Raw genomic sequence first — 22937 nt, forward strand, 5'->3', positions numbered from 1 at the left:
GACAAGCAGCCCTGCTCGTCAGCCGACGACAGTTTAGGGGGCTGTTACCCGGCCTTCACACAATGGATCCTGAACATAAGCTGGGGCGGAGTCAATCGGAACACGCTCCCCGCATTCTCGCCATTGTCGCCCTGAGTCAGTCCACCACTCTGAGCACCATGCGTCTGTGGCAATCTCGAAAACGACGATCGAAGATCTTCTATGCATCTAGCCATAACCACCCCAAAGAGATTTTGACGTATTTTCCCTTTAAGGTTTTTGCCTTTGAACCTGTAGGAGTACCATGACATAGTGTAGGCGGCGGAGCTCAGGAAAATCCCTCAACGCACATCGTCGTCAACGCAATGCTGGCTGTAATTCCCTTTTGGTAAGGGCCAGACCTCAATGACAACCATTGAGGCGCTCTTCTCGCAGGTGCTCTTGACGACGGGGGTCACGGCCCCACGAACAATGACTCAGTAGATTAGTTTGGTGAATAATGTGCATAGCCATTCAACCAGTCAGCAAACAATTGAGGCAGGCTTTCGGAGCCCATTTCACTTCACTTCACTCATTCTTTGTGGAAGGCGACGAGATATGACTTTAGTGCGAGTCGATCGTCTAAAGAAAATAGTAAACAAAGCGCGCGCTTGGCACGGCTGATGCGCACTCGGAGTTCAGGTAGCAAAACGATAACGGGATATTTTCATTGGCTACAACATGAGCTATTACAGAGGTAATTTGGTGGGCAAATGATAAGCAGTCCTTTTTTTGAAAAAAGGATATGATACAGTTTAGCTGGGTTGGGTGTGTATCACGTGATGTTGATGGTGTCAAGCGGACTTAGCTTGTCATTGTCAAAGCCGAGCTGGGTGGTTATTCTTAAAATAAATGTTTGATAATCAGTCTTCTGCTGGAAATAGAACAACTATCGATTAAACATTGTTGGGTTCTACAAGCAGGTTCTGTTTATTCTAGAAGTCATGGGAAATTCCAATTTCGAGATGAGGGATCATCGTACCATTAAATACCTGCTGAATCGGTCCATCAATCGCGTGTATGGTGCAGGGACTACGAAGATTTATAGCTTGGCGAAATAGAGGACTCGACGGGGGTACCCAGTCCTTAATCTAAGATTACACATTAACTTTGACACAAATCCAGGCCATAGAGTCTGAAGGTTTTGAGCTCACGAAAAATCAGCAGAATATCTAAATCATTTAGTAATGAGAAGTGACCACCCGCGATGCCTACACACGGTTATGGATTTTGAAGCCATTTAACCTAAATGCATCCCCACAGCCTCTTCGCGAGGGTTTTACAATGATTTCAAGACTCTGACAGATAGTCGTTATCATGATTTCTTGAACCACATTATATGTCTCCCCCTGGACTATATGCAGGCATAGCATCGCGCATATATGAGTGGCGATCGCCACCGTACAGATTTTGCAACGAAACGGCATTCTTCAAAAGTTTACCGAAACTAACGGATTTACGGTTAGTTTGAACATCGAAGAACGCTTGTTTTGAACATGGTGAGAGACACCGCTGTCACCCAGGCAGCACTGGTTTCGAAAGATGGCATTCTTTCCGAAGATGTGATGGTTTTGCTTGCATTCTTTGCACTTTTTGCCGTCATCGTCTATGGATTCTACAGATTCGTTGTCTTTGTCGAATGGATCTTTGAAATGATTGTGTCGGTGATCCACCAAGTTTTCTTCCAAGAGGAGCAGAAAAGCTCTATTCCCAAAAAACGGAACCGTCGGAGATCACCTAAGCCCGAGGCTGTGCAACAAAAAACTGAAAAAGCAGATGAAAAACAGAATGAACAGGAGGCTAGAAAACAGGCAATCAAGCAGCGGTCGCTCGACCAGCGGGGACTGCCGGTCAATCCTGCCCTTGTTGGCAACGCTGGTTACGCCGCCCGCAACCACACTTACCGAAAGATGAAGAATTTTCCTATTCCCAAGGATAAACGAGATGTCCAGGTGTATACTGGTCTCGTGGCCTGGATGCAACAGATGGTGCCCAACTTTGCCGAGCACGCCGTGCCTCTCACCGATCTTCTCAAAGCCAATAGACCGTTTAAGTGGACTCCTGAGTGTCAGGCTGCTTTCGATCAGCTTAAGAAGGACGTGTTTGACAGTCGCCCGTTGGAGGAATTCGACGAGAATGCTCCTTTGAACATTCACGTGCGGGCAACCGATGTTTCCGTATCGTCGGCGGTATTGCAATTGGGAAAAGATCACGAGTGGAGACCCATTGAGTACAATGGGCAGAAGCTCCAAATGTACGAAAAGGACTGGGATGAGACGACAAAAAATCTCTATGCTATTCTCATAGCGACTCGTAAGCACAGAAAGTTACTTGGTAACAAGCGTTTCGTCGTCTCCACCACCAACAGAATCATGTCTTCTTTAGTTGAATACCGTCACGACCGTGCGAAGGAAGTTCGAGACTTGAACGAATTATTCCCTCAGTGGTTGATGGAACTCAGGCCGCTCGACTTCGATGTCGAAGTGGTTGATAAAGTTCACTTGGACAAATAATCATATTTTTCAGCTTTCAAAGGTGGAATTGCACTCTTTGAATCGTCTATAACTATCCCGTGTTCTCCTAAATAAAAACTCAACAATGCCAATTACTTTTAAGAGTTTTTCTCGTTAATTGTTTATTCCATGCTTAATATGGTACAGTGGCTTTTTAGGTGAGGTGGTTCCCGACCAGGGGCCCGTAGTCTCTCTGTAGTATTCGTAATGTGTCGTTTTAGGCTTCCGTCTAGGCTTCCGTCTAGGCTTCCGTCTAGGCTTCCGTCTAGGCTTCCGTCTAGGCTTCCGATAAAAGCTCGGGTGTCGCTGTGGCCTCGTCGAGGACATCGTCGAGAGCATCAGTGTCTGGCTTCACCTTGATCCCAGCGGGCGGGGGGGTTTTGCTTTCGGTTCCGTAGTCCAACACTACTACGGTATAACCTGTAAACGTCCTAAACTTGCGGGGCTGCTTCACCCACTTGCGGCACGGCTTCCCCGTCTTATCGAGCTGGGCCGCCGTCACCGTGTTCATCGTCAAACCGGCGGTGGAGTCACCTTTGATCCCCTGGTTGATCTTGAAACTGGAAAGGGTCGCCTTATCTTGACTGTCGGTGGCGGGGGAGTTCTGTTTCTGGTTGTTGCCGTTGGCGGCGGCGGCGGCGGCGGCGGCCCGTTCGGCGGCTAGTCTTCGGAGACGGGTCTTCTGACTCGGTATATGGGGCAAGGTCTTGAGGAAGTCCTTGGAAAGCTGGAGCTTGACCATGTACCGTCGCGGAGGCATGGCGGGGGGTAGTGGTCGACGATGGCGGGCGAGGGGCTCTCGATACACCGCGACCGATGAGACCACCACAACACGGTCAGCAGAGGAGAAGAGGAGGCATAAATGAAAGTGTAGGCATCTACTAATTATGAATTCTGGATAGAGTAAGCTTTATGGTCACAGATAAGTCGTGTAAGTACCCTGGATGACGCGAAGTGTACTCTGGACCTCGTTGGTGTGATTAGTATGGGTGCAAAAATACAACGCACTTCTGTAATGATATCTAAATTAGGAAAATGACAACTGGTTTGAGTCTAGTCGACGATTGCATATCTGACTTTCACTAAACTTTTGGTCTATAAGTGAATGGCATCTATGACTCTTTTAAATTCAACGCGTACTTGCGATCTATAAACTACAATTTTCAATCCGTTATTTTTCATTGTTGGTTTACTGACAATTAAATTAAATTCGTAGAAAATCGGTAATCTCGATGGTAATCTTGATGGTAATCTTGATGGTAGTTCCAATCAGTAGCGCCGCATGTACCGGGTCTGATGGGCGAAAAGGTCGAGCTTGTCCAAAACATAATCGCGCGATATAATGACACAATCAAGCTTTTTTCCGTTTTCATCATTGAGGTGCTCGTCGTCAAACAAGAGTGCAACGCCCCATTTGACCTCCACGTTGACATTGCGAGTGCCTCTGAGGAGGGTTGGCTCAGAACACAATCTCATCATCTTCTTGTAGAGAAAGTACTTATCACGATATCCATAATCCTGATAGAGTTTTTTGATGTATCGTTTGGTGGCACTCAAATCCCTTTGGCTCTCGAAAAGATCCAAGGTAATTTTATAGTGGTGGTCATTCCATTCTTCCTTATCCTCGTCGTATTGGTTGAGGTGTCTCTCCAAAGCGGCCGCCTGCTTCGAAATCGGCCCCTTCGCCTTCCACCCAAGCGTATACTGTACGGGGATAGCTTTTTTTAGGAAATACCAGGCGATGTTGTATCTCATATTACAATACTCATTGTCGGTGAGAAGATCCTTGTACGCGTAGAACCAGCTAGCCCATTCGGGGGCGTTGCCGGTGGTTCGTTTCGGCTTGGAACTGTTGATCTTATCGTAAATTTTCCGCTTACTCTCCTGATCATAGTCACTCAAGTCGCCAGATTTAATCTTTGCTTCGAGATTGCTGCCCAAAAAAGACAATTCTTCAGGTTCTTCTTTAGGAAATGGTTTTCGGGGATGACTTGGTCGCTGTGACTGTGGCTTGGCTGGTGGTGCTGTCGCCTTCTCGACCGCCTTGGCCTCTTTAACTGACGATACTTGATCAAGGCGAAGTACAAGCAGCTCCAACGTGGATTGTGTGGTATCAATATCACTGGCAAGGGTTCCAATTTTGACGGTAAAGGGATCAAATTTGGTGGAGACGGTCTCATTTTTACTGTCCAACTTGTCAACACTTCCTGTAATTGTATCAATGGTTTTCGTCACCTTATCAACCTTTCCATCGACTTGTCCCGGATGCCATGTGAGAAATCTGATTCCACCACTCTCATAGGAGCTTTGAAGTCCCACCATTCTCGTATTCTTCTCGAGGGTACCCAATTGAGTAGTGGCGGTGTCGACGTTGTATTTCAACTTAACCACGTCGTATGCGAGCTTGTCAATTGATGATTGGTGACGGCTGGCCTCGTAGCCTGTAAGCCATGGTTCATAAAGTAACGCAGTGGTGTCTGTAGAATCCTTCATAGAGGGTTATAATGGAATTCGAGTTTCTTTGAGAAAGGGGTAAATTGGATCGGTGCTTTGAGCCCCTTGCGATAAGGTATATACCCACCTAAAGGGTCAGCGCTATCAAACACACGCTAAAATAGAGAGCTTGGACAACATTTGAGTGTAGTTTTCCTAACGTGTAATTTATAAGTCTACTTTTTGATTATCGTAGGGTTGTCAATCATGCATTATGTACACGTTGGGAAACGTGCATGTTCCATCAGTTAGCTCTGTTATCCCGAATGTTATTTCCGTCTCAATAATCCAAGGTCGCTAACAACTCAATCTTCTATCAAATTATCGAAGCCTCCAATTCCAATAAAATTAAGTACACGCCACACTTGGCATGCCTAATTTGTTGCCACCCCTAAATCGCACTGTGGCTACCTACCACTACATGACTGACAGCACCTCAATAAACTCGAGGCCCCTGCTTCCCATCGAGCTGTCGCTGTACGAGCTGCTCCCGCCACCGGTCATCAAACTCCCGACACGCCTCGACACGCTTTCCGATGGCCTTAAGCTCGATGTCCGGGCCCACCAGCGCACTTACGAAGGAGCGTATACCCGCACCGCTATCGGCGCCCTCCTGTTTGCCATCGTCATCATCAAGCTCTTTCTGAAGGAGTTTTTACCCATAGGAGCGGTATACACCGCCTACGCTTTATTTCTATACTTTGCTGGCTTACACAAGAGCCGCCAGGTCGACTTCTACTATAACCCCGATAAGGATAAGGAGTACTTTGTCACGCTGGGGTGGCTGGTGATGCTCCTCACTGCGCTCAGTTTCGCTGCCTACTTGGCTCTATTTGCGCTTGTGCTCACTATGTAATCCTCTAGAAGAGGAGTCTATGTCGTGGTGGGCCGAGCCTGTCGGTTATCCACACTGGGGGGGGATCAGGCGACCATGCCGATGCCGATGATGAACATCTGCATGAGCACCTGGAGCGTCCAGAAGCCCACCTTGCGCATGCGGACAAGGCGGGCCTGTTCGTCGGCGACGTAGTCGACGAAGTTGTCATATACTTCTTCGGAGATGTCGTCCATTAAAAGGGAGTCGTACACCGTCCACAGCCCGTCGAAGTCGGCCAAGTTCTTGATGATGCGGTTCTTGACCTCGATCACGGTGTTCTTCAGGTTGATGTAGCCGACGATCGGCCGCACGAGGGCGTAGTTGATGTAGCTGAGCTCGGGCAGTTTAAACGGCACCTTGGCGCGGACGTGGTTGAGCCTGATGGTGAGGTCGAGGACGAAATATTTGGTGATGTCGGTGCAGTCGGCACTCGTCAAACGGGTGTGGAGCAGGCCGTGCGCCGGCTCTTTGACCTCGGGGTTTTTATAGCGGGTAGCTTCTTTTTTAATCAGATGAGCAATCATTTGCACCACGTCGCCCACGTTCAAATTGGCCTCGTCTCGCGGAACCATGACGTCGCCAATCATGTCGACTTTGCCCAGCGTGATCCAGCCAAAGGGACCTTCCATGCCGGCGTTTAAATGGTCGATATTGAGCTTATCGACGCGACAGCGCGTGATCCGCTTCCATTTCAGCTCGTCTTCATCGTCAGAAAGTCTCTGCTTTTTGTGCACGGTGAAAAGCGAGTTGTCGTAAGCCCCCAGCACCAGGTCGGCGTTGAGGAAGTCGTAGAAGAGCCAGTGCTTGCGGAGCTTCAGAAGCTCACAGGTATAGATGGCGACGTCAAACGGACGGAACCCGTTCGGCTGCAAAAGCGTAAAGAGCACGTCCGTCATGCTGAACTTGTCGAACTCAAAGTCGCCGGGTTGGTAGACATTCTTATAGTTGGTAGCGTCGTCGTCAGGGTCCCAGTGGACGTGAGTACGATCTACCACTCCCCTGAGCCCTTTAATCTCCAATGTCTCGACAATGCCAGTCCCATTGATCCATTTTTTAAGCGAAAGCAGCACGTTGACCTCCTCCATCGTCAAATCAAACTGGGTGTAGTTGCCGTCGTCCTCGTACTCAATGTCGTCCTTTTTCACCAACAGGTCCTCGACGGCCTGCTGCTGGGACCCCTTGATGAAGTGCTTGCGGCGGTTGACGGGGCGGGGCCGTCTCAGCACGAAACACTTGCGGAAACTGATCTTGCCGTCGCGCCACCCGGGGACGATCGCGTTCTCGAAGGTGACGTCCAACTTCGAGTTTTTGGTGATGAACTCGCCCAACTTGCGGGCAACAAACTCCTGAGCCAACACGGTGTTGGCGGTGAAGATGACAAGCAGGAAAAACGTCGTGGTGGCGAGACAGAAGAGGAGGACGTTCCCCATCATGAGCCACAGGAAAAACGTCGTGTAGTCATCCGTATTATAGGGTTTGTTCCCCTTTTTCAAGTACCAGCGTATCTTGGCCCTTATCCTCAGGATAAACGAGTTGGCCTGGGCCATAAGTTGCTCTTTAGTCGGTCGGGGTGTAGGTGGCGGTTTAGCCTCAACGGTAGAGTTAGCCGCATGGAGTTTTGGTGGTGGGGGTATTTTGACCTCGCTCTTCCCGGTGGTATCGTCATTCGGTAATTTGGAGGTTTGGTTCGGCGGCAATTTGTCCCTTGGGGTGTGGCTGCAAATACACGATCCGCTCATCCACCTCATTCCCACCACCGGAATCGCTGGCGGGTGTCGTAGTACCATCGGCGGCCTCCGAAATAAGGGGGTTATCATCGGACTCACCCGGGATAACCCCCGCAACGCGTACTTGGCGGCCACGGTCATACGGAGAAGCAACGCTAGAGATTTACTCCGATGCGCGCACCTGGTGAGGATGAGGCTTGTGCCACCCAGCGATGTGTGCGGGACTAAGGAAATATTCGTCGGCGTTTGGAAAATATATGGAGAAAGGCTATACTGAACCAGCTATCGGCAAAATTAGCATTGTCTCTCACTACTACCCACGTCTGTTTAGGAGGAGTTACAATATCCACCTGTTCAGTCCACTCGTATAAGTATAGAAACTTATACAAGCATTTAGATCGTCTGTTTTGTTGCGTAATGTATTATGATTAAGATTAGAGAGTTACGACTCTGGAGACGGGATATGGGAACACTAATTGGGCCCTGGACTTATTTTCTGAGACTTAAGCCTGGAGCCGTTTATTGGCGTGTGGGGAATCATGACGATGAGGGTAATGCAGAGGGTGAGGGATTAAAGTGGGATTGTTAACCCACCAACACCCAGATCAAGAAGAAGAGGATCAACACGCCAAAGATCTTAAGGAAAAGCCACCGGTTATTGGTGATGTGGGCGTAGTACTTAAGCAACTCCCTTTGGGCCCCCTGGATGTTTAAGTTGATGTCCTCGACGTTCTCGTCGATCCGCTGGATCTGCTCTCCTTGTTCGTTGACCATCGTCGCCAATTGTTGGAATAAATTGCCCACCTCGTTGATCGTCAGCTCAATCGTCTCCACTGCCCGCAGCCGTTCCTGGAGGTAGGCGCCCTGCTGCTCCTCCATTAAGAGCAACTGCTGCTGTTGGTTGGGGAGCAGCAACACCTCGTCGGCAGGGTCATCGTACAGCATGTAGGGGTTTTCCAGTAAATGGATACCGGCGGCTTTGGACCCCACGGGGTCTAAAGGAGACTGGGTGCGGGTGGAATTGACGGTGGAGGTAGCACTGAGGAAGTTTTCCTGGCGGGTCTTGCTGGCAATCTCGTTTTTCTGGCGGATCTCAAGCACCGTCTTAAACTCGCCCAGCACCGACTTCATCTTGGTATTGAGCAAGTTAACGACGTTTTTCAGGAACTGCAGCGTCTGGGTGTCGACCTGGATCAGAGTATCGCCCTTCATCACTTTCTGGAGCGTCTGGATGTTATTTTCGATTTTAAAGATCTCCTGTTTGATGACATAAGTCAACTCGCCAATCTCGACGGGTTTGTCGTCAAACAACGGCTTCCGCTTCGCCAAGAGGGCAAGCTTGCCCAATAAGTCGGTGACATGCAGGATATCTCTGGCGATGACCAGGGCCTGTTGAGAGAACGGCAGGCGCTTCGCCGGTTGGCTCTTTGAGGCCTGGGTGGCGTGATTTCGCTTGTTGATCTTATCGTACAGCGCCACGCACTGCTGGAATTCGTAGGTGCGGTTCTGTATGGTATCAGTCATCTCCTCCGCAGTAGTTGTGTGTGTGTGTTTTGGATGGTGAAAGGGGGGGTGGTGGTAGGGTACGTGGAAGACTCCGACTGTGAGTGCGATTGAGAAACGCGTACAAGGGGGCGCGAAAAAAAAAGACACCTGTTCGAAGTGTGAGGGCACGTAATCACAGTCATCAAAGGCTGCAAAAAGACTACGACTACCAATGATTATAAGTAAATTCATAGTGCAAAATATCGAGACTGGCCTAGTTTGGATTTGATGAGTTTGTCAGCATTTTGTTGACATGGCGTCAATGAATTTCAAACTAGTGGGTACTGTGCACAGGGTTTGTCTGATCACCGAAAGTGTACTGTAACAACAACAAATCTTGTTTGTTCTGATGATAATGGTGGTTACCAATACTTCGATGCCAAAATCAGTCATTAGTCTCGAGAACTGTGGCCCATACACCTTCGAAGTGTATCAATTTGTAAGAACTTGTCTTTATAAAAGCATTGAGGGCACAGAGCTAGTAATTTTTGGAACTAGGTATAACCAGTGGTTGATTAATCATTTTCATCACTTTCAAAACTGATTGTCAGTATTTTCATTAAATTGTAGAAATATACGGTGATCACGATATAATAAGGCGCATGTTGACAAGGACGCAGTTCGAGTCCTCGGCCTAACAAAATTAACCTTTATGGGTTATTTACGGTCTGAGTACAATCGCTGCCTTTCGTCTATCCCCTTCGACCATTTGCCACGCTTACGAGATCCTAAAACTTCTCGGCTTTCTCCGGCGATTCTCTCCCCTGACAGGTTGTCGATGAGTTGTCGATGGTCATTAGCCGAGGGTGGTATAGTAAGTGGCCACACAACGGCGTCCGGTATATGGTGCAGTGCCCTTGCCCTATTGGGATAGGTAGTGATGATTACGGCTGTGCGATCCTCGTCTATGCCAGGCGCGTCGCTACCAATAAATAAACAAGATAGATTTAGCCCCTTCTGCCCCGCTTCTAAGCAGGAAAAGTGGATGAAAACGTAGTACAAAAATTAACTATTCAATCGTGATCTTACTTTCATCAGTTTTCTCCACCGTTTAACAGTAATTTGGATCAATTCCCATATTCACTAGCTGCAGGACATGTGGCCTACGTGGTGTGTTATCCCTACGCGCGTCGCCAAATTACACCACCAGATTCACGCCAACAGTACCCTCAATAAACTACGCCAAATGCGTCCAATCACGAGACCTCTCACCACCAGCTAACCCCCCACCAACCCCTCATATCTAGACCTCCCTCTTTACGCGTTTTCGAGTCGTGGGGGTGGAGTTGCCACCGTAATCTACCCCCCGCCTCCCCGGGTAGTGCCAGGGCGAAAAACTCTCGTCTACTGAAAAACAAACACGCCAACTCGCGAACCACCCGCCGAAGGATTTTTACTTCCTACAACCATGAGAGAGATTGTACGTATGGCGACGGCGTCGCTGTTTCACCATCAAATCAGCCTGACACTGTATACTAACTGCTAGATCCACTTATCCACCGGCCAGTGTGGTAACCAGATTGGCGCGGCGTTTTGGGAGACCATCTGTGGCGAACACGATCTCGACTACTCGGGCAACTACCACGAGGGCGACCCCATCCGCAAGCAGAAGCTCGACGTCTACTTCAACGAGGCGTCGTCGGGCAAGTACGTCCCGCGGGCGGTGCTCGTCGACTTGGAGCCGGGGACGCTGGACGCGATCAAGCAGCTGAAGATCGCCAACCTTTTCCGCCCCGACAACTTCATCTTTGGCCAGTCGCTGGCGGGGAACGTGTGGGCCAAAGGCCACTACACCGAGGGCGCCGAGCTCGTCGACTCGGTGCTTGACATCGTCCGCCGTGAGGCGGAAGGGTGTGACTCGTTGCAAGGGTTCCAGATCACCCACTCTCTTGGTGGGGGTACCGGGCTGGGGATGGGGACGTTGTTGATCCTGAAGATCCGCGAGGAGTTCCCCGACCGGATGATGGCGACGTTCTCGGTGGTGCCGTCGCCCAAGGTGTCGGACACCGTCATCGAGCCTTACAACGCGACATTGTCGGTACACCAGTTGGTCGACAACTCCGATGAAACGTTCTGTATCGACAATGAAGCCCTCTACAACATCTGCCAGAAGACGCTCAAGTTGCCCCTGCCCCTGTACGACCAGCTCAACCACTTGGTGTCGCTGGTGATGCTGGGCGTCACCACCTCGTTGAGATACCCCGGCCAGCTTAACTCCGACTTGCGCAAGTTGTACGTCAACTTGGTCCCGTTCCCGAGATTGCACTTCTTCATGGTCGGCTACGCCCCGTTGACGTCGATCGGGTCGCAGCTGTTCCGCTCAATTACCGTCCCCGAGTTGACGTCGCAGATGTTCGACTCCAAGAACATGATGGCGGCGTCGGACCCCAAGAAGGGGCGCTACTTGACGGTGGCGGCGTTCTTCAGGGGTAAGGTGTCGGTTAAAGAAGTCGAGGACGAGATGCTTAAAGTGCAGCAAAAGAACGCTCAGTACTTCGTCGAATGGATCCCTAACAACGTCCAGACCGCGGTGTGCTCGGTGCCCCCGAAGGACATGGACATGTCGGCGACGTTCATCGGCAACTCGACGTCGATCCAAGAATTGTTCCGCCGCGTCGGCGACCAGTTCACCGCCATGTTCCGTCGTAAGGCGTTCTTGCACTGGTACACGTCGGAAGGTATGGACGAGATGGAGTTCACCGAGGCCGAGCTGAACATGAACGACTTGGTGTCGGAGTACCAGCAATACCAGGACGCCGGCGCCGACGACGACTTGGAGTACGGCGACGAGATTATGGACGAACCGCCCATGGAATAGAGAGATATGAAATACCAGTAATTACGACTTTTGTTAAGACTAAACTGTAGACACAACAACATTTTCGAAAACAACTTGAAATGATATTCCAAACTACACTTGAAACTTCATTTAAAACTTCAGTTGAAACATCAGTGAAAACATCACCTAAAACCTCACGTGAAACGTCACTTAGAACGTCAATTAAATCTTCATTCTCTACACCCCAATTCCCTTTAAAAACGTATATTATGCTAGTTGCTCTTCAAGAACCCGGTGATGAAGTCGTTCTTGTTGACGACACCCGCCGAGGGGCCGTCGAAGTACTTCATCACGTGGCACTGTTGCTTCCAGAAGTTGATCAATTCTTGGAACTCCATCTGGCCCTTGGCGTACAACATGTTTTGCACCCCCAAGTCCTCGACGAATCTCTGTCTTTCAAATTCTTGTCTGATCTTGGTCTTGACCAGGGCCACGGGCATGTCCAATTCGTACAAGTCCTGGATGGCCTTCGAGTAGCGGACGTACTTGCGGTAGAGGTGGAGCACCCGCTTCTTCATGTCGGCCTGGGTGACCAGTCTCCGCGTGGTTTCAGCAAACTCGGTAGCGAGGGTCATGGTATGGGATAATGATTTTTTTCGACCGTCTTATTGGATGGTGCGACGATACTCACTAGTGTGAGAGAGACACAACAACGACGAATAATGTGATTACAGAGGGAGAATGTGTTGAAATTTGATTTGATCTGTATTTGTGGTGTAAATTCGGTAGGAGAGTCGAGCTTTTCTTCTCGATTTTGAGATTGAGATTATTGATTGTATTTGAGATTACATCATAATAGCTGCCGCCTGGAATCGTCAGAGATAAATTTCTGAGACCTTCAGTCAAGCAGTGAAAATCAGTAAAATCTCTGTTGTTTAAATTTATTATCAAGTTTTCGTTCACTAAGCAAATTCAATTACGAGAGGTTTTTGTCAATTGTTATTGAGGGCCATCTTCGTATCGTAGAAGCAGATGCCAAAATTGATAGATCCTCGAAGGGAACCAAAGAGTCAAAAAAAAAAAAAAAACCAAAAAAAGACTAGACACAGATGGATCAAGTCGAAATCGTAAGCTTCTGATCTTTTGCCCATGGTGCGATAGACCCAATTCGTGCTAATATCACAAGCGAAGATCAATATACCAATTAGAACTAGACGCTTCAGTTTGGTTCTAGCATCAACGCCCAAGCAGTTTATAGGTTCGTTGCCTTGTTTTATTAGTTTGTTGCGCGTTGGGGCTACATCCTTCAAAAATGTCAGGTTGTCATAAGTATGTTCATGCAGTTGTACGTAGATGATCAATGTTCAGCATAATTCCTTATCCTAGGCGAGGATCAATTTCTCGTCGGCCTCGACGGCGAGCTTGGTATCATCATCGACAAGCTCACGGCGAAGCTCAAGTAAGAAATCGCGGTCGATAAGTTTAACGAACCGGCAGAGCTCGAAGCACCAGTCCCAGCGGCCGGCGCGCTGGAGCATGCGGAAGATCTTGAGAATCACCTCGTTGTCGACATCGTCCTTGGTGTCGGCGTTGAGGTAGATGATGAGGTAGTGGTAGCACCGTTCGACGTCTCCCTTCTCGATCAACTTGGCCATATAATCCTCGGCCGTCGTTCCAAGGGCAGTGAAAAACTTATCCCAGTAGCCCACTTCGATTTTGCGCAAGCAGTTGATGTATACCAGGTCGTCGACGACCTCCATGAGCTTATCGAGCACTGGTGGCTTATCGATCTCGGTAAGGTAGCGCACAAGCAACACTTCGAGGCAGTAGTTGTAGCTGTCGTAGCCGCTATAACGGCTCAGCAATCGGGGGACGACCAACTCCTTGGGGGTGTGGACGAGGTCGTGCTCGATGAAGTGGTGGAGGACGCCTCGGTGGCCGGTTTTCACCGCTAGGCGGTTATGGTTGACGACGTGTTCTAGCCCAACTAAGTCGATCAGTTTCGCAGTCAGACAAAGCCGGAGCGGCAGGAATCCACTGACAGTGATGGCGAGGGGCTGGGGAGTGTCGCCGGCACACACCGCGGCGAGCGGGTAGACAAACACGGTGTCACGACAGAGGGCGTAGACGTAGTCGGCGCTGCCGTCGCGGTAGGCGACGCTATCAATCCTGAACCACTCTACTCCTTTTGAAATGAGCACGAGCTCGTACTGGGAGCCGCCGAGGCTGTGGAGGATCATGAAGTCGCCCGTGGTCATGAGGAGCAAGAAGTGGTCGCCGACTTTATCCACCTGGCTCACCAAGCGGGTGTTTAGCTGGTTCTTGATCAGCAGCAAGTTGATCAGCGACCCGCTGAGGCTCACTTTATCCTGATTAGTGGTAAACTGGACCATGGTGATCTGATTGGTTAGCATCATTACGAGGGTCAGACCAGTCATGTGGCACGCGCCCACGCGAGCACTGACGGCGTATTTCGCCACCACCAGCTCGGTATCAAACGAGAACGAGCTGTGAGTGTATTTGGTGTGGCGCGAGTCAAATACCACTACTTCGTCAGTAGTATCATCACGGACAATAACCCCTAAAAAGTCACGGAACCAGAATGAAAACACCACGTTGATGGGCTCGTGGGTGTTGTCACAGAAGTACCAATTCAAAGGAGGTGTCATGGCTGGCGTCAGCACCGCGATGTGGTCGCCGTAGGTGATGGCGTACTGGCCGCTGAGCGAGTGGTGGATGTAGTACGTGCTGGCGTTGCCGTCGATGCGGGCCATCACCCGTTTGAGCCTGGGCGGTATCGGGTACTTGGTCACGCGGCGAGACACGGTGCCGAAGTAGTCGTGGGTGTAAAATAGGTGGCCGTTATCGGTGACGCTCTGGAGGCGTAACTGCCAGAGCTTGTCGCCAACGACGTACATCACTTCGGAGTTGCCGGCAATGACACACTGGCGAGCTTTGACGAACGGCTGGGTGAGTTCTTGTTGGATGATTGCCAGGTCAAACGTGGTGTGGCCCATGCGGGAAACGAGGCGGTAGTAGCCTGTATCGTGGTCAATAGCGACGTAAAACTGGCCTGACGGGGCCCACACTATTTCAACCAGCTCTGGTGCCGGCACCAGCTTGATCAAGGCGAAACTCTCTGAAAATAGACGTAATGACGAATTGAGCTGAATAAGCGTTAACCCTTGAGAACTGAAGCTGATCTTCACTGTGTGGAGTCCAGCGAACAGGTCGACGCGGTGGCCGGTGGTGGCAATGCCGGAATCACCTTTGGTGAGCTCAAAGTACCAGAGTTCGTTGGCGGCGTTGACGGCAAGAAAATAGCCCAGATACGGGTTATACTCAATGAATTTGACTTGGGAACCCGAGTACCAGCTCTGGTCGGCTAACAACACCACTTCGTGCTTGAAACTTTGCAAATTGACCACTTGAAGTTGATCTTGAGAGAACACAATGAGGTTATGCGAATTGGCCTTTAACCACCACCGGTCGATGCCAATCAGGATCTTAAGCACTTTAAACACCGCGAGCCGCACCAGTTCAATGGTAAAGTTATCGTCATCGTTATTTTCATGTGAGGTTTCCACCATAATTGGTTGTGGTGGTGGAGCCAATAGTTTCAGCGCCAGCTGGAAAATCAGCCGTAACAGCCACGGCAGCTGGTCAGACGCGACTGGTAAACCCAGCTGGAGCACTTGGTCGCCTTTATGGACCTCGTAGAGGTGGCGGTGGGGCTCAACGCGCCCGTGGTAGACGATAAGGTAGTGGTTCAGCGTCTCCACTACGAGCTCAAACTGCACGAGTTTCTGGAGCTGGGCCGAGTGGACGGTGATGTGTTTCGTTTTGACGTCGACATTGTGTCCGTGTTGGTCGGCCAGCTTCTGTTGGCGGGTGTGGGTGGCGACGGGGATTAGGGTGTACTGGTTGAGCACCGTTACCAGAAATTTGGTGGTGTAGGCGACGAGCGGGGTGTGCGGGATGTCCACAAGCTTGATTGGTTCATCGGGGAGCGATAGCAGAAGTTCCGGGTTCGCCTCGATCCACATCGGGCTTAGAATATGGAGAGGGAAATGGAGTGGAACGGGATAATAGGGATTGACGGAAAGGGTAGGTAGATCGGGTGGCGATCAATGGGAGGTTGGGAATGGGTGTGTGTTTGGTGGGAGGCTTGGTTGAAGGCGTGGTTTGGTGACTACGCGACTTTGACACCGGGGTAGTGCGCCGCCGTGATCAGCATGCGATCAGAGGAGTAGCTCTCATGAAAATGAAATAGGGGCATTATAACAACTAGGTTGGAGGGATAATTGCATATGACTCATTTGGTTTCAAAGTTGGTTTCAAAGTTGGTTTCAAAGTAGGGTTTATGGTAGGTTTCGAAGCAGTGATGGTGGAATTTCTACTAATGTGAGATTTCGCAGTAATTTGAAGTGACAGCTACAAGGATTTCGTAGGATATATCTGAATGTGATAAATTTAGATGTTTATCCACCTTAATGATGGGGATATATGAAAAATTGAGTTTATTCTCCTTTGGTTGTAAGGTCTGACATTGTAGCCGATAAGTAGCGTAAGCTAGGAAATCTATGCCAAATTGAGGGCGGGGTAGACGAGTGCGAATACATCGGAGATATCAAAGAAGAATTCACTAAAGCCGGTCACTCAGTACAATACGAGATATGTACTACTAAGTGTGATTAATTTCAGATATGCCAATTAGACTCACAATTTATCTTGGTAGTAAGGTGGACTCCTCATTTGACCATTTTCGTTACAAGTACCATTTTTCAAGGAAGAAAGAATAGCGATGCGATCATGCCAGGGCTAGCCAGGATATGAGGCCAAAGGTAATAGAAGAGATGAAGTATCAGTAGTAGATATATACCAGGGTCAGTTTGCTGCTGGTGGTTCATTTGGCACCGTCAAGGGAGTAGTTAGTTGTACCCCATCCTGCATACAGTTTGAGTCGTCAATGCTCACGTGCCTTAGGGTTTGTCTCACGGACACCCTGCTCGCTGTGACAAAATTTTCCGCCGCCAATACGTACCACACACCATCATGTCCAGCGCCAACAGAATCCAGTCGTTCGGCAAGAAGAAGTCCGCCACCGCCGTCGCCCACGTCCAACAGGGCAAGGGTCTCCTCAAGATCAACGGTTCCCCCATCACCTTGGTCCAGCCCGCCGTGCTTAAGGACAAGGTCTTTGAAGCCCTCACCATTGTCGGCCTCGACAAGTTCGCCGGCATTGACATCAGAATCAAGGTGTCCGGTGGTGGTCACGTCTCGCAAGTCTACGCCATCCGTCAAGCCATCGCCAAGGGCCTTGTCGCTTACCACCAAAAGTACGTCGACGAAGCCTCGAAGAACGAATTGAAGAAGATCTACACCGAGTTCGACAAGACCTTGTTGGTTGCCGACAAGAGAAGAATGGAACCCAAGAAGTTCGGTGGTCGTGGTGCCAGAGCCAGATTCCAAAAGTCGTACCGTTAAGGCGTGGGGTGTTGCTTTGGTGCGTTGTATTTCATGTTTATTAGTAATAGCTTAATAAAGCGGATAGAGACGAGTGTAGTGCCGATTGTGAATATCTTCAAACTGAGGTCATTCTGACTTGAATCATATTGCTTGAGTAGAGCGTCGTCAGTGGGGTCACAATTGTATTGACCACGAGAGGGCCCCTTGCTTCGCTAAATGCAATCAAATGAAGTATTGATTGGGAATTGGGTTGCGTGGGATACAGATTTAGCGATTTTGCAGTCATGGTTAGCGTGGTAATACTCGGTGTATCATCGTTAAGTCTCACACGACACATCTTTTCGCATCACTTGGCTTCGAGAAATCAGCGCAAATTGTATGATTTAGTCGCAAAAAGACGACACCTTTTACTGAAATTTTTCAATCAGATCCACCGATTCTAGGTTTAGTCAATTAGTCCATTTAACGGTGTGTGGAGATGGCGATGCCAGTTACATGGCGGCGAATTTTTCAGTTAGGTGCAGGACATTTACCCCGACGCGTATCACTAGCCACAGTGCCATCAACGATGCTCGTGGTCGCGACGCTGGAACCTGAGGCAGCCAGATAGACACAATTCGATAGAATAATGAGAAATGCAAGGTTATCATTGGAAGAAGTTTCAAGTAACATCTGGGCCAGATCTTGATATGCGATGTATTTTGCAATTTTGTTGACTAAATGGTTCAATGCCCTCGAGTAACAATTGCTCAGCAATGATTTCGTTAATCACAACAAAGTAGCGACGGATAGGTTCCAGTGAGTAGCCCATTATTGCCATTAATGGCAAAGAGACGACTATAATGAACGTGAAACCCCCACCAATCTCAAACCACTAGTTAGGCGTTGTACCTTTTTCTGATTCCCAATGATTGAGCATGACTTTGACTGGCACTTGCGAATGACGTGGTAACTGGTCGTTTATTTAGTGATCAGCCACTATAATTTTAAGCGCCATGGTCGAGTGCGGTGAAACCAGGAAGATGAAACATGACAACAAACGAGCGGTTTCATGTCCGCCAATATAAACAATGATCTCTCCATAGCGCAATAACTACTACCTGATGTCGCAAGCGTCTACTGATTCGTACCATGCCTTAGTGACGGAGATCATGGGGTCCGACTTCCATTGGGACACCAGTGGCAATACTATTGAGGTTGAATTAGCCACTACCAGTAAGGAAGTAATCGTGGAGGTGGACCCACAGCTGACCCTTGACTCGCTTTACCAGCTATTTATTCAAGTACTGAGGCTCAAAGTACACTCATTACAGCCGTGTGGCCTCTACGACGCTCAATTGGACCTGGTTTGTGGCTTTCAGCCGCTACTGACGCTGGAAATGAAACACCACCTCTATCGCCACTGGCAGTGGACGTGGCTCTGTCCCTTTGACCATGGGGGCTCTCAATGCCACACACTACCCAATTCTGAGCTTCTCCACGCTCATCTACGTGTTCACCATGGCGACCACCCTCAAACGGAGCTTGACGCTTACTACGCCTTAGTCCGCCAATTTGGACCGACAAGCACTGGTAGTGTACCACCGTGGTTATTTACTAGTACCAGTTTACCGGGAGAAACCCCACTTACAGCCCACCGGCGTATTCTCCAAGAATGGGTCCGCCAGACGTACCCTTATACTACACTAGAACAAGTTGAACTAGCGATGGCGTCGCCGTGGCTTGACGTCGAGCCATCGCTCATGGCTCGCTGCTATGGCCTCGGGTACCCGTGTCCCCTCCCCCACCCTAATAATCACGATGCCATCGTGTTTAGTACGACAGAAGAATTGCGGGGCCACTTCCAGCGCTACCACGCGATGACCACTGACACCCAACTAGCCGTGGTTGACAGCTACCTCGTCCACCACAGCCAACCAACGGCACTACTTGTCAATAATGCGTTACGCGATGGTGTCACCGATGTCAGTCGGTGTCACGGTGACGACGCTTTGTCAGTGCTCAGGTTGCTAGATCCCAACTAGTATACATTCAGCTATGTTGTTTCGTATTATTGCTATTCTACATCCCCAAAGATTCGCGAGTGGTTTACTTCTTCTTCTTTTCGGCTTCAGCTTCGGCCTTTTCCTTGGCGCGCTTTTCTCTGATGCCCTTGTACTTCTTGTCGGATCTAGCCAATCTCAAAGTGGTGAAAGCCGATTGTTGACGGGGTTCGACGGCTCTGGGGGCCGATTCGACGGCGGGTTGTTCCACGGGGAAGGTGGCGGCGGCCGAGGCTTGGGCGAATTGAGCGATTTCCAGCTTCGAGGTCTTCTTGTCGAAGATGACGAGCTTCGAGGTGTATTCCTTCAATCTTTGCACGTTGAGGTCGAAGGTCTCGGTGGACTTGTTTTGACGACGGTGGTCGACGGCGATGCCGATGGTTCTGGCGTATCTGGGGGCCAAGCCGACGGCCTTGAGTTCGGCGATGGTGAAACCTCTACCGGCTCTCACCTTGCGGTTGTACTTGATGGTGGGGCATCTGACGACCGGTCTCAAGGTGTCGATGGGGGCGGGGGCGACCTTGGCGGCCTTGTTGGCCCGGGCGATCCGTCTCGATTCCTTGCCCTTAGCCTGGCCAAGGTAAACCTTGACCCGCTCTTGCCAGGTCAGCTTGCGGAAATGGTTCTTTTGGAGAGCGTTGTTGTGTTTCACAGCCATCTCTAAAGTGTCGACGAGAGAGTGGTTCCGGACGGTGAAAAATTTGTTAGCTGGGTCGCAGGCGCGGGAGCGTCTCGCCGCCGCACGACCACTAGGTCGCGTAACCCTAGCGCACGTGACCCAATACAAAATAAAAACAGCCATCAACATCAAGCAAGAAACGCTTAGATGCAATCTATTGATGGCTCTAACTATTTCAATCCGTCCAACATAATACTTCGGTCGTGTTACTTTATCTCTAGTATCACTGGTGTTTGGCATTGATCTCACCTGATCTCCATCTGTAAATTAGGTGCGACAGCTAGCTTACACTGATCAAACTCTACATTTCTACTAAATTCAAGACTTGGCGTTGCTGGGCCAGAGTGATTTCTTAATATGTTTTCACTTGTTGAAACTGTGCCGCCAGTTGAAACTAGTAGTTTTTGTAACTGGTGATAGATGCAGTGTATTGAGGACCTGTAGCACCTATATCACTATCCCAGTTAAGCCAAGAGGTTCAGCCAAATGATTTTTATCTCCGTTATTAGTCTCTTCTTTTACTACTCGGGTAACAAGACCGATGCCAGACATTAATCTTCGTTTTACAACCCATCAGTAGCTAAATAGTAGCTATGGGTCCAACTTTCGTCATTGCTAGAACCAATTCCCGCCAACACTATTCATTTTGGTGGCGATCCCTGTGACCTCGCTAAATGTCAGACCATAACCAGGTAAGTACCACACCGTAAGTGGATGCCAAGCCGTGGTTGTAACCATCACTGGCCAGGTAACAAACCTTACCGAAATTCCCTCGTACCCGATACGACGGTCCCCTGGTCGTAAAACTCATGTCCCGACAATAAACACCCCCCCTCCTTCGGTCTCCCTCCTTCAAGCCTCCCGGCGTCTATCTATGAAACAGCAAACCACCGATATCAAATGTGCTAGCAATCCATTAACCTCTACATTGTCTACATTGCCGTGTGTGACATACCGCAATTTACGCCAAGAGTGGCTTCCCCATATGTCTCGCTCTCATTTGGCGATTACCTGGCTTGATTTGGGAACCCCGGCCCGCGACGTCGCATGGCTCGGTCCGCTCGCAAAAGCTTAATCCCGACAGTGGTGCCGACAATTGTGGTATACCCTCGCAAACCCCGAGATACACGGGACAAAGCAACGAGGTTTCCGAGACCGCCCGAGAGCCCTGACCACTTGGGGGTGCACCCGTTTGCACCTATTTTTATCCGCGGCACAGGCGATTGTCCCCCGATCAATAGCCCCTGGCCTGTGGGTGCTGGTGGGGGTGGTTGCGTTGCGACGTTTGGCAGGCGGGCGCACCAAGGGTAATTTGCGAGTGGGGTCTGGTTGCTAGTGTAGGGTGGCAAGGCACCCCTGAATCAGAGGCACCCCTCATGCCTTGTTCAGCGGTCATGTAACCTGCCACGCAACAAGCCTTTCGAAGGTTAACGGTAATGAATGGGTTTTCGGTAAGAACTGTCGACCGTCTGGAATGATTCGGCTCGAGTAAACAAACAGAGCAGGGTGGCGTCACTGGGTCAACAAGATGCACCGTGTCGTCAGCCCTGGCTGTTGTTTACCGGCTGTCTAAAAATACTTTGTGGGAGAGGCGAAGCACGCGTATACTAGAAGTGTAAACATACCTCGCTTTGTGGAGTGAGTGTCGGAAATGTTGTCGGAAGAAAGTGTCGGAAGTGACCGTCGGAACCACTGCCGGAAGTGCGATGCCCCTCAATGCTCAACCCTCAATACTCATCACAATACCCTACAAGTCTCTAATGTTTTCTGTCTATTACTATACAGCACGCTTAGTCGAACAAGCCGAACCCCATGTCGTCGTCGGATTCTTCCTTGGCTTCTTCTTCCTTTTCTTCGGCGGCGGCGGCTTCACCACCGGCGGCGGCAGCACCGGCAGCAGGAGCGGCACCGGCGGCGGGGCCGGCTTGCACTTGGAAGAACAAGTCCTTCAAGTCCTTACCGTCAAGGGCCTTGGCGTAGATCGAGGTCCAGATGGCCTCGACTTCGACACCGGCGGTTTCGGTGAGGGTCTTCAAGTTTTCGGGGGAGATCTCGACGTCGGCGTCGGCGAGGATCAAGGCGGCGTACGACAAGGCAGTTTCAACGGACATCTCGGGAGGTAATCAAATTAAGCAGACTCAAGAAGCGCAGACTACTCTCTTAGCAGGGGTGGGGTACCAAGCTGAAAAATTTTGTCGCTCGCCGGCGCGCGGTCGCACCTGGGTTGGTAACCCTAAGTCACGTGAGACATTCAACAAAAGGATACTAACATTTAAACGTTACGCCAGCCGGCAATTGTTAGTTATAATTGATACAGAGTGTTTAGTTATTGCTGGTTTTCTTTGTTCCACTCAGTATGGCTCCGGTCGCGCAAATATGCTCTGTTTCAGTAAGCTGAGAGCATGGCATAAATACTACCACAGAGTTAACCGGTAAATCACGACAAACCGGCGACTCATACGAAATGCCAGTTTGTGGCGTGTTTCACACGACACACGCCTGAAACTAGTAGTCACGACACACCCGCCCTAACCCCCTGTAACAACTGAAGTTTCGTTTCAATTTACATTGTTTTGCAGCACTGATGTTTCTCCTAGCACCGTCTCCAAGTAGTGTGTGTACGGGCGCGTATCTCTCGTATCACGGCGCCGATAGCGCCTGCCGCCGACGTTCACTGGCAGGTAAAACTGGCAGGATGCCGACAGACAGCGCCCTCGCTCACCCCCACCGCGCCCGGCGCCCAGCGTGCGCGCGCACGCCGACAGCGCCAGCGCTACCCGCCCCCCTCCCTCCCC

At 50.0% G+C, this 22937-nt stretch overlaps 13 protein-coding genes across 13 annotated transcripts; 5 read left to right on the forward strand and 8 right to left on the reverse strand. All coding sequences in view use genetic code 12, as the record gives it.

The window, feature by feature from the left end:
* Positions 1-1514: 1514 nt before the first annotated feature.
* On the forward strand, positions 1515-2531 carry DIURU_003164 (ribonuclease H family protein; the record flags this gene model as incomplete). The annotated part of the gene is made up of 1 exon (XM_034155896.1): positions 1515-2531. The coding sequence occupies one exon, from the start codon at positions 1515-1517 to the stop codon at positions 2529-2531; it is 1017 nt and encodes a 338-aa protein (XP_034012073.1).
* A 277-nt stretch (positions 2532-2808) lies between these two features.
* On the reverse strand, positions 2809-3291 carry DIURU_003165 (uncharacterized protein; the record flags this gene model as incomplete). Its single annotated transcript, XM_034155897.1, has 1 exon — positions 2809-3291. One exon carries the CDS (start codon positions 3289-3291, stop codon positions 2809-2811), a length of 483 nt encoding a protein of 160 aa, XP_034012074.1.
* A 509-nt stretch (positions 3292-3800) lies between these two features.
* DIURU_003166 (uncharacterized protein) lies at positions 3801-5024 on the reverse strand (the record flags this gene model as incomplete). The annotated part of the gene is made up of 1 exon (XM_034155898.1): positions 3801-5024. One exon carries the CDS (start codon positions 5022-5024, stop codon positions 3801-3803), a length of 1224 nt encoding a protein of 407 aa, XP_034012075.1.
* Positions 5025-5445: 421 nt separating this feature from the next.
* On the forward strand, positions 5446-5880 carry DIURU_003167 (uncharacterized protein; the record flags this gene model as incomplete). Its single annotated transcript, XM_034155899.1, has 1 exon — positions 5446-5880. One exon carries the CDS (start codon positions 5446-5448, stop codon positions 5878-5880), a length of 435 nt encoding a protein of 144 aa, XP_034012076.1.
* A 65-nt stretch (positions 5881-5945) lies between these two features.
* DIURU_003168 (uncharacterized protein) lies at positions 5946-7649 on the reverse strand (the record flags this gene model as incomplete). The annotated part of the gene is made up of 1 exon (XM_034155900.1): positions 5946-7649. One exon carries the CDS (start codon positions 7647-7649, stop codon positions 5946-5948), a length of 1704 nt encoding a protein of 567 aa, XP_034012077.1.
* A 564-nt stretch (positions 7650-8213) lies between these two features.
* DIURU_003169 (t-SNARE syntaxin) lies at positions 8214-9152 on the reverse strand (the record flags this gene model as incomplete). The annotated part of the gene is made up of 1 exon (XM_034155901.1): positions 8214-9152. The coding sequence occupies one exon, from the start codon at positions 9150-9152 to the stop codon at positions 8214-8216; it is 939 nt and encodes a 312-aa protein (XP_034012078.1).
* Positions 9153-9951: 799 nt separating this feature from the next.
* TUB2 (beta-1 tubulin) lies at positions 9952-11991 on the forward strand (the record flags this gene model as incomplete). Its single annotated transcript, XM_034155903.1, has 2 exons — positions 9952-9987; positions 10693-11991. The coding sequence occupies 2 exons, from the start codon at positions 9952-9954 to the stop codon at positions 11989-11991; spliced, it is 1335 nt and encodes a 444-aa protein (XP_034012079.1).
* Positions 11992-12224: 233 nt separating this feature from the next.
* Positions 12225-12587, reverse strand: DIURU_003171 (uncharacterized protein; the record flags this gene model as incomplete). Its single annotated transcript, XM_034155904.1, has 1 exon — positions 12225-12587. The coding sequence occupies one exon, from the start codon at positions 12585-12587 to the stop codon at positions 12225-12227; it is 363 nt and encodes a 120-aa protein (XP_034012080.1).
* A 747-nt stretch (positions 12588-13334) lies between these two features.
* On the reverse strand, positions 13335-15998 carry RIC1 (Ric1p; the record flags this gene model as incomplete). The annotated part of the gene is made up of 1 exon (XM_034155905.1): positions 13335-15998. One exon carries the CDS (start codon positions 15996-15998, stop codon positions 13335-13337), a length of 2664 nt encoding a protein of 887 aa, XP_034012081.1.
* A 1009-nt stretch (positions 15999-17007) lies between these two features.
* RPS16A (40S ribosomal protein uS9) lies at positions 17008-17439 on the forward strand (the record flags this gene model as incomplete). The annotated part of the gene is made up of 1 exon (XM_034155906.1): positions 17008-17439. The coding sequence occupies one exon, from the start codon at positions 17008-17010 to the stop codon at positions 17437-17439; it is 432 nt and encodes a 143-aa protein (XP_034012082.1).
* A 1085-nt stretch (positions 17440-18524) lies between these two features.
* DIURU_003174 (uncharacterized protein) lies at positions 18525-19445 on the forward strand (the record flags this gene model as incomplete). The annotated part of the gene is made up of 1 exon (XM_034155907.1): positions 18525-19445. One exon carries the CDS (start codon positions 18525-18527, stop codon positions 19443-19445), a length of 921 nt encoding a protein of 306 aa, XP_034012083.1.
* A 64-nt stretch (positions 19446-19509) lies between these two features.
* RPL13 (60S ribosomal protein eL13) lies at positions 19510-20121 on the reverse strand (the record flags this gene model as incomplete). The annotated part of the gene is made up of 1 exon (XM_034155908.1): positions 19510-20121. The coding sequence occupies one exon, from the start codon at positions 20119-20121 to the stop codon at positions 19510-19512; it is 612 nt and encodes a 203-aa protein (XP_034012084.1).
* A 1811-nt stretch (positions 20122-21932) lies between these two features.
* On the reverse strand, positions 21933-22253 carry RPP1A (ribosomal protein P1; the record flags this gene model as incomplete). Its single annotated transcript, XM_034155909.1, has 1 exon — positions 21933-22253. One exon carries the CDS (start codon positions 22251-22253, stop codon positions 21933-21935), a length of 321 nt encoding a protein of 106 aa, XP_034012085.1.
* Between the last annotated feature and the right edge of the window lie 684 nt (positions 22254-22937).

This window comes from Diutina rugosa (assembly GCF_008704595.1).
Source record: "Diutina rugosa strain CBS 613 chromosome Unknown scaffold35_size143915, whole genome shotgun sequence".
Lineage (NCBI taxonomy): Eukaryota > Fungi > Ascomycota > Pichiomycetes > Serinales > Debaryomycetaceae > Diutina > Diutina rugosa.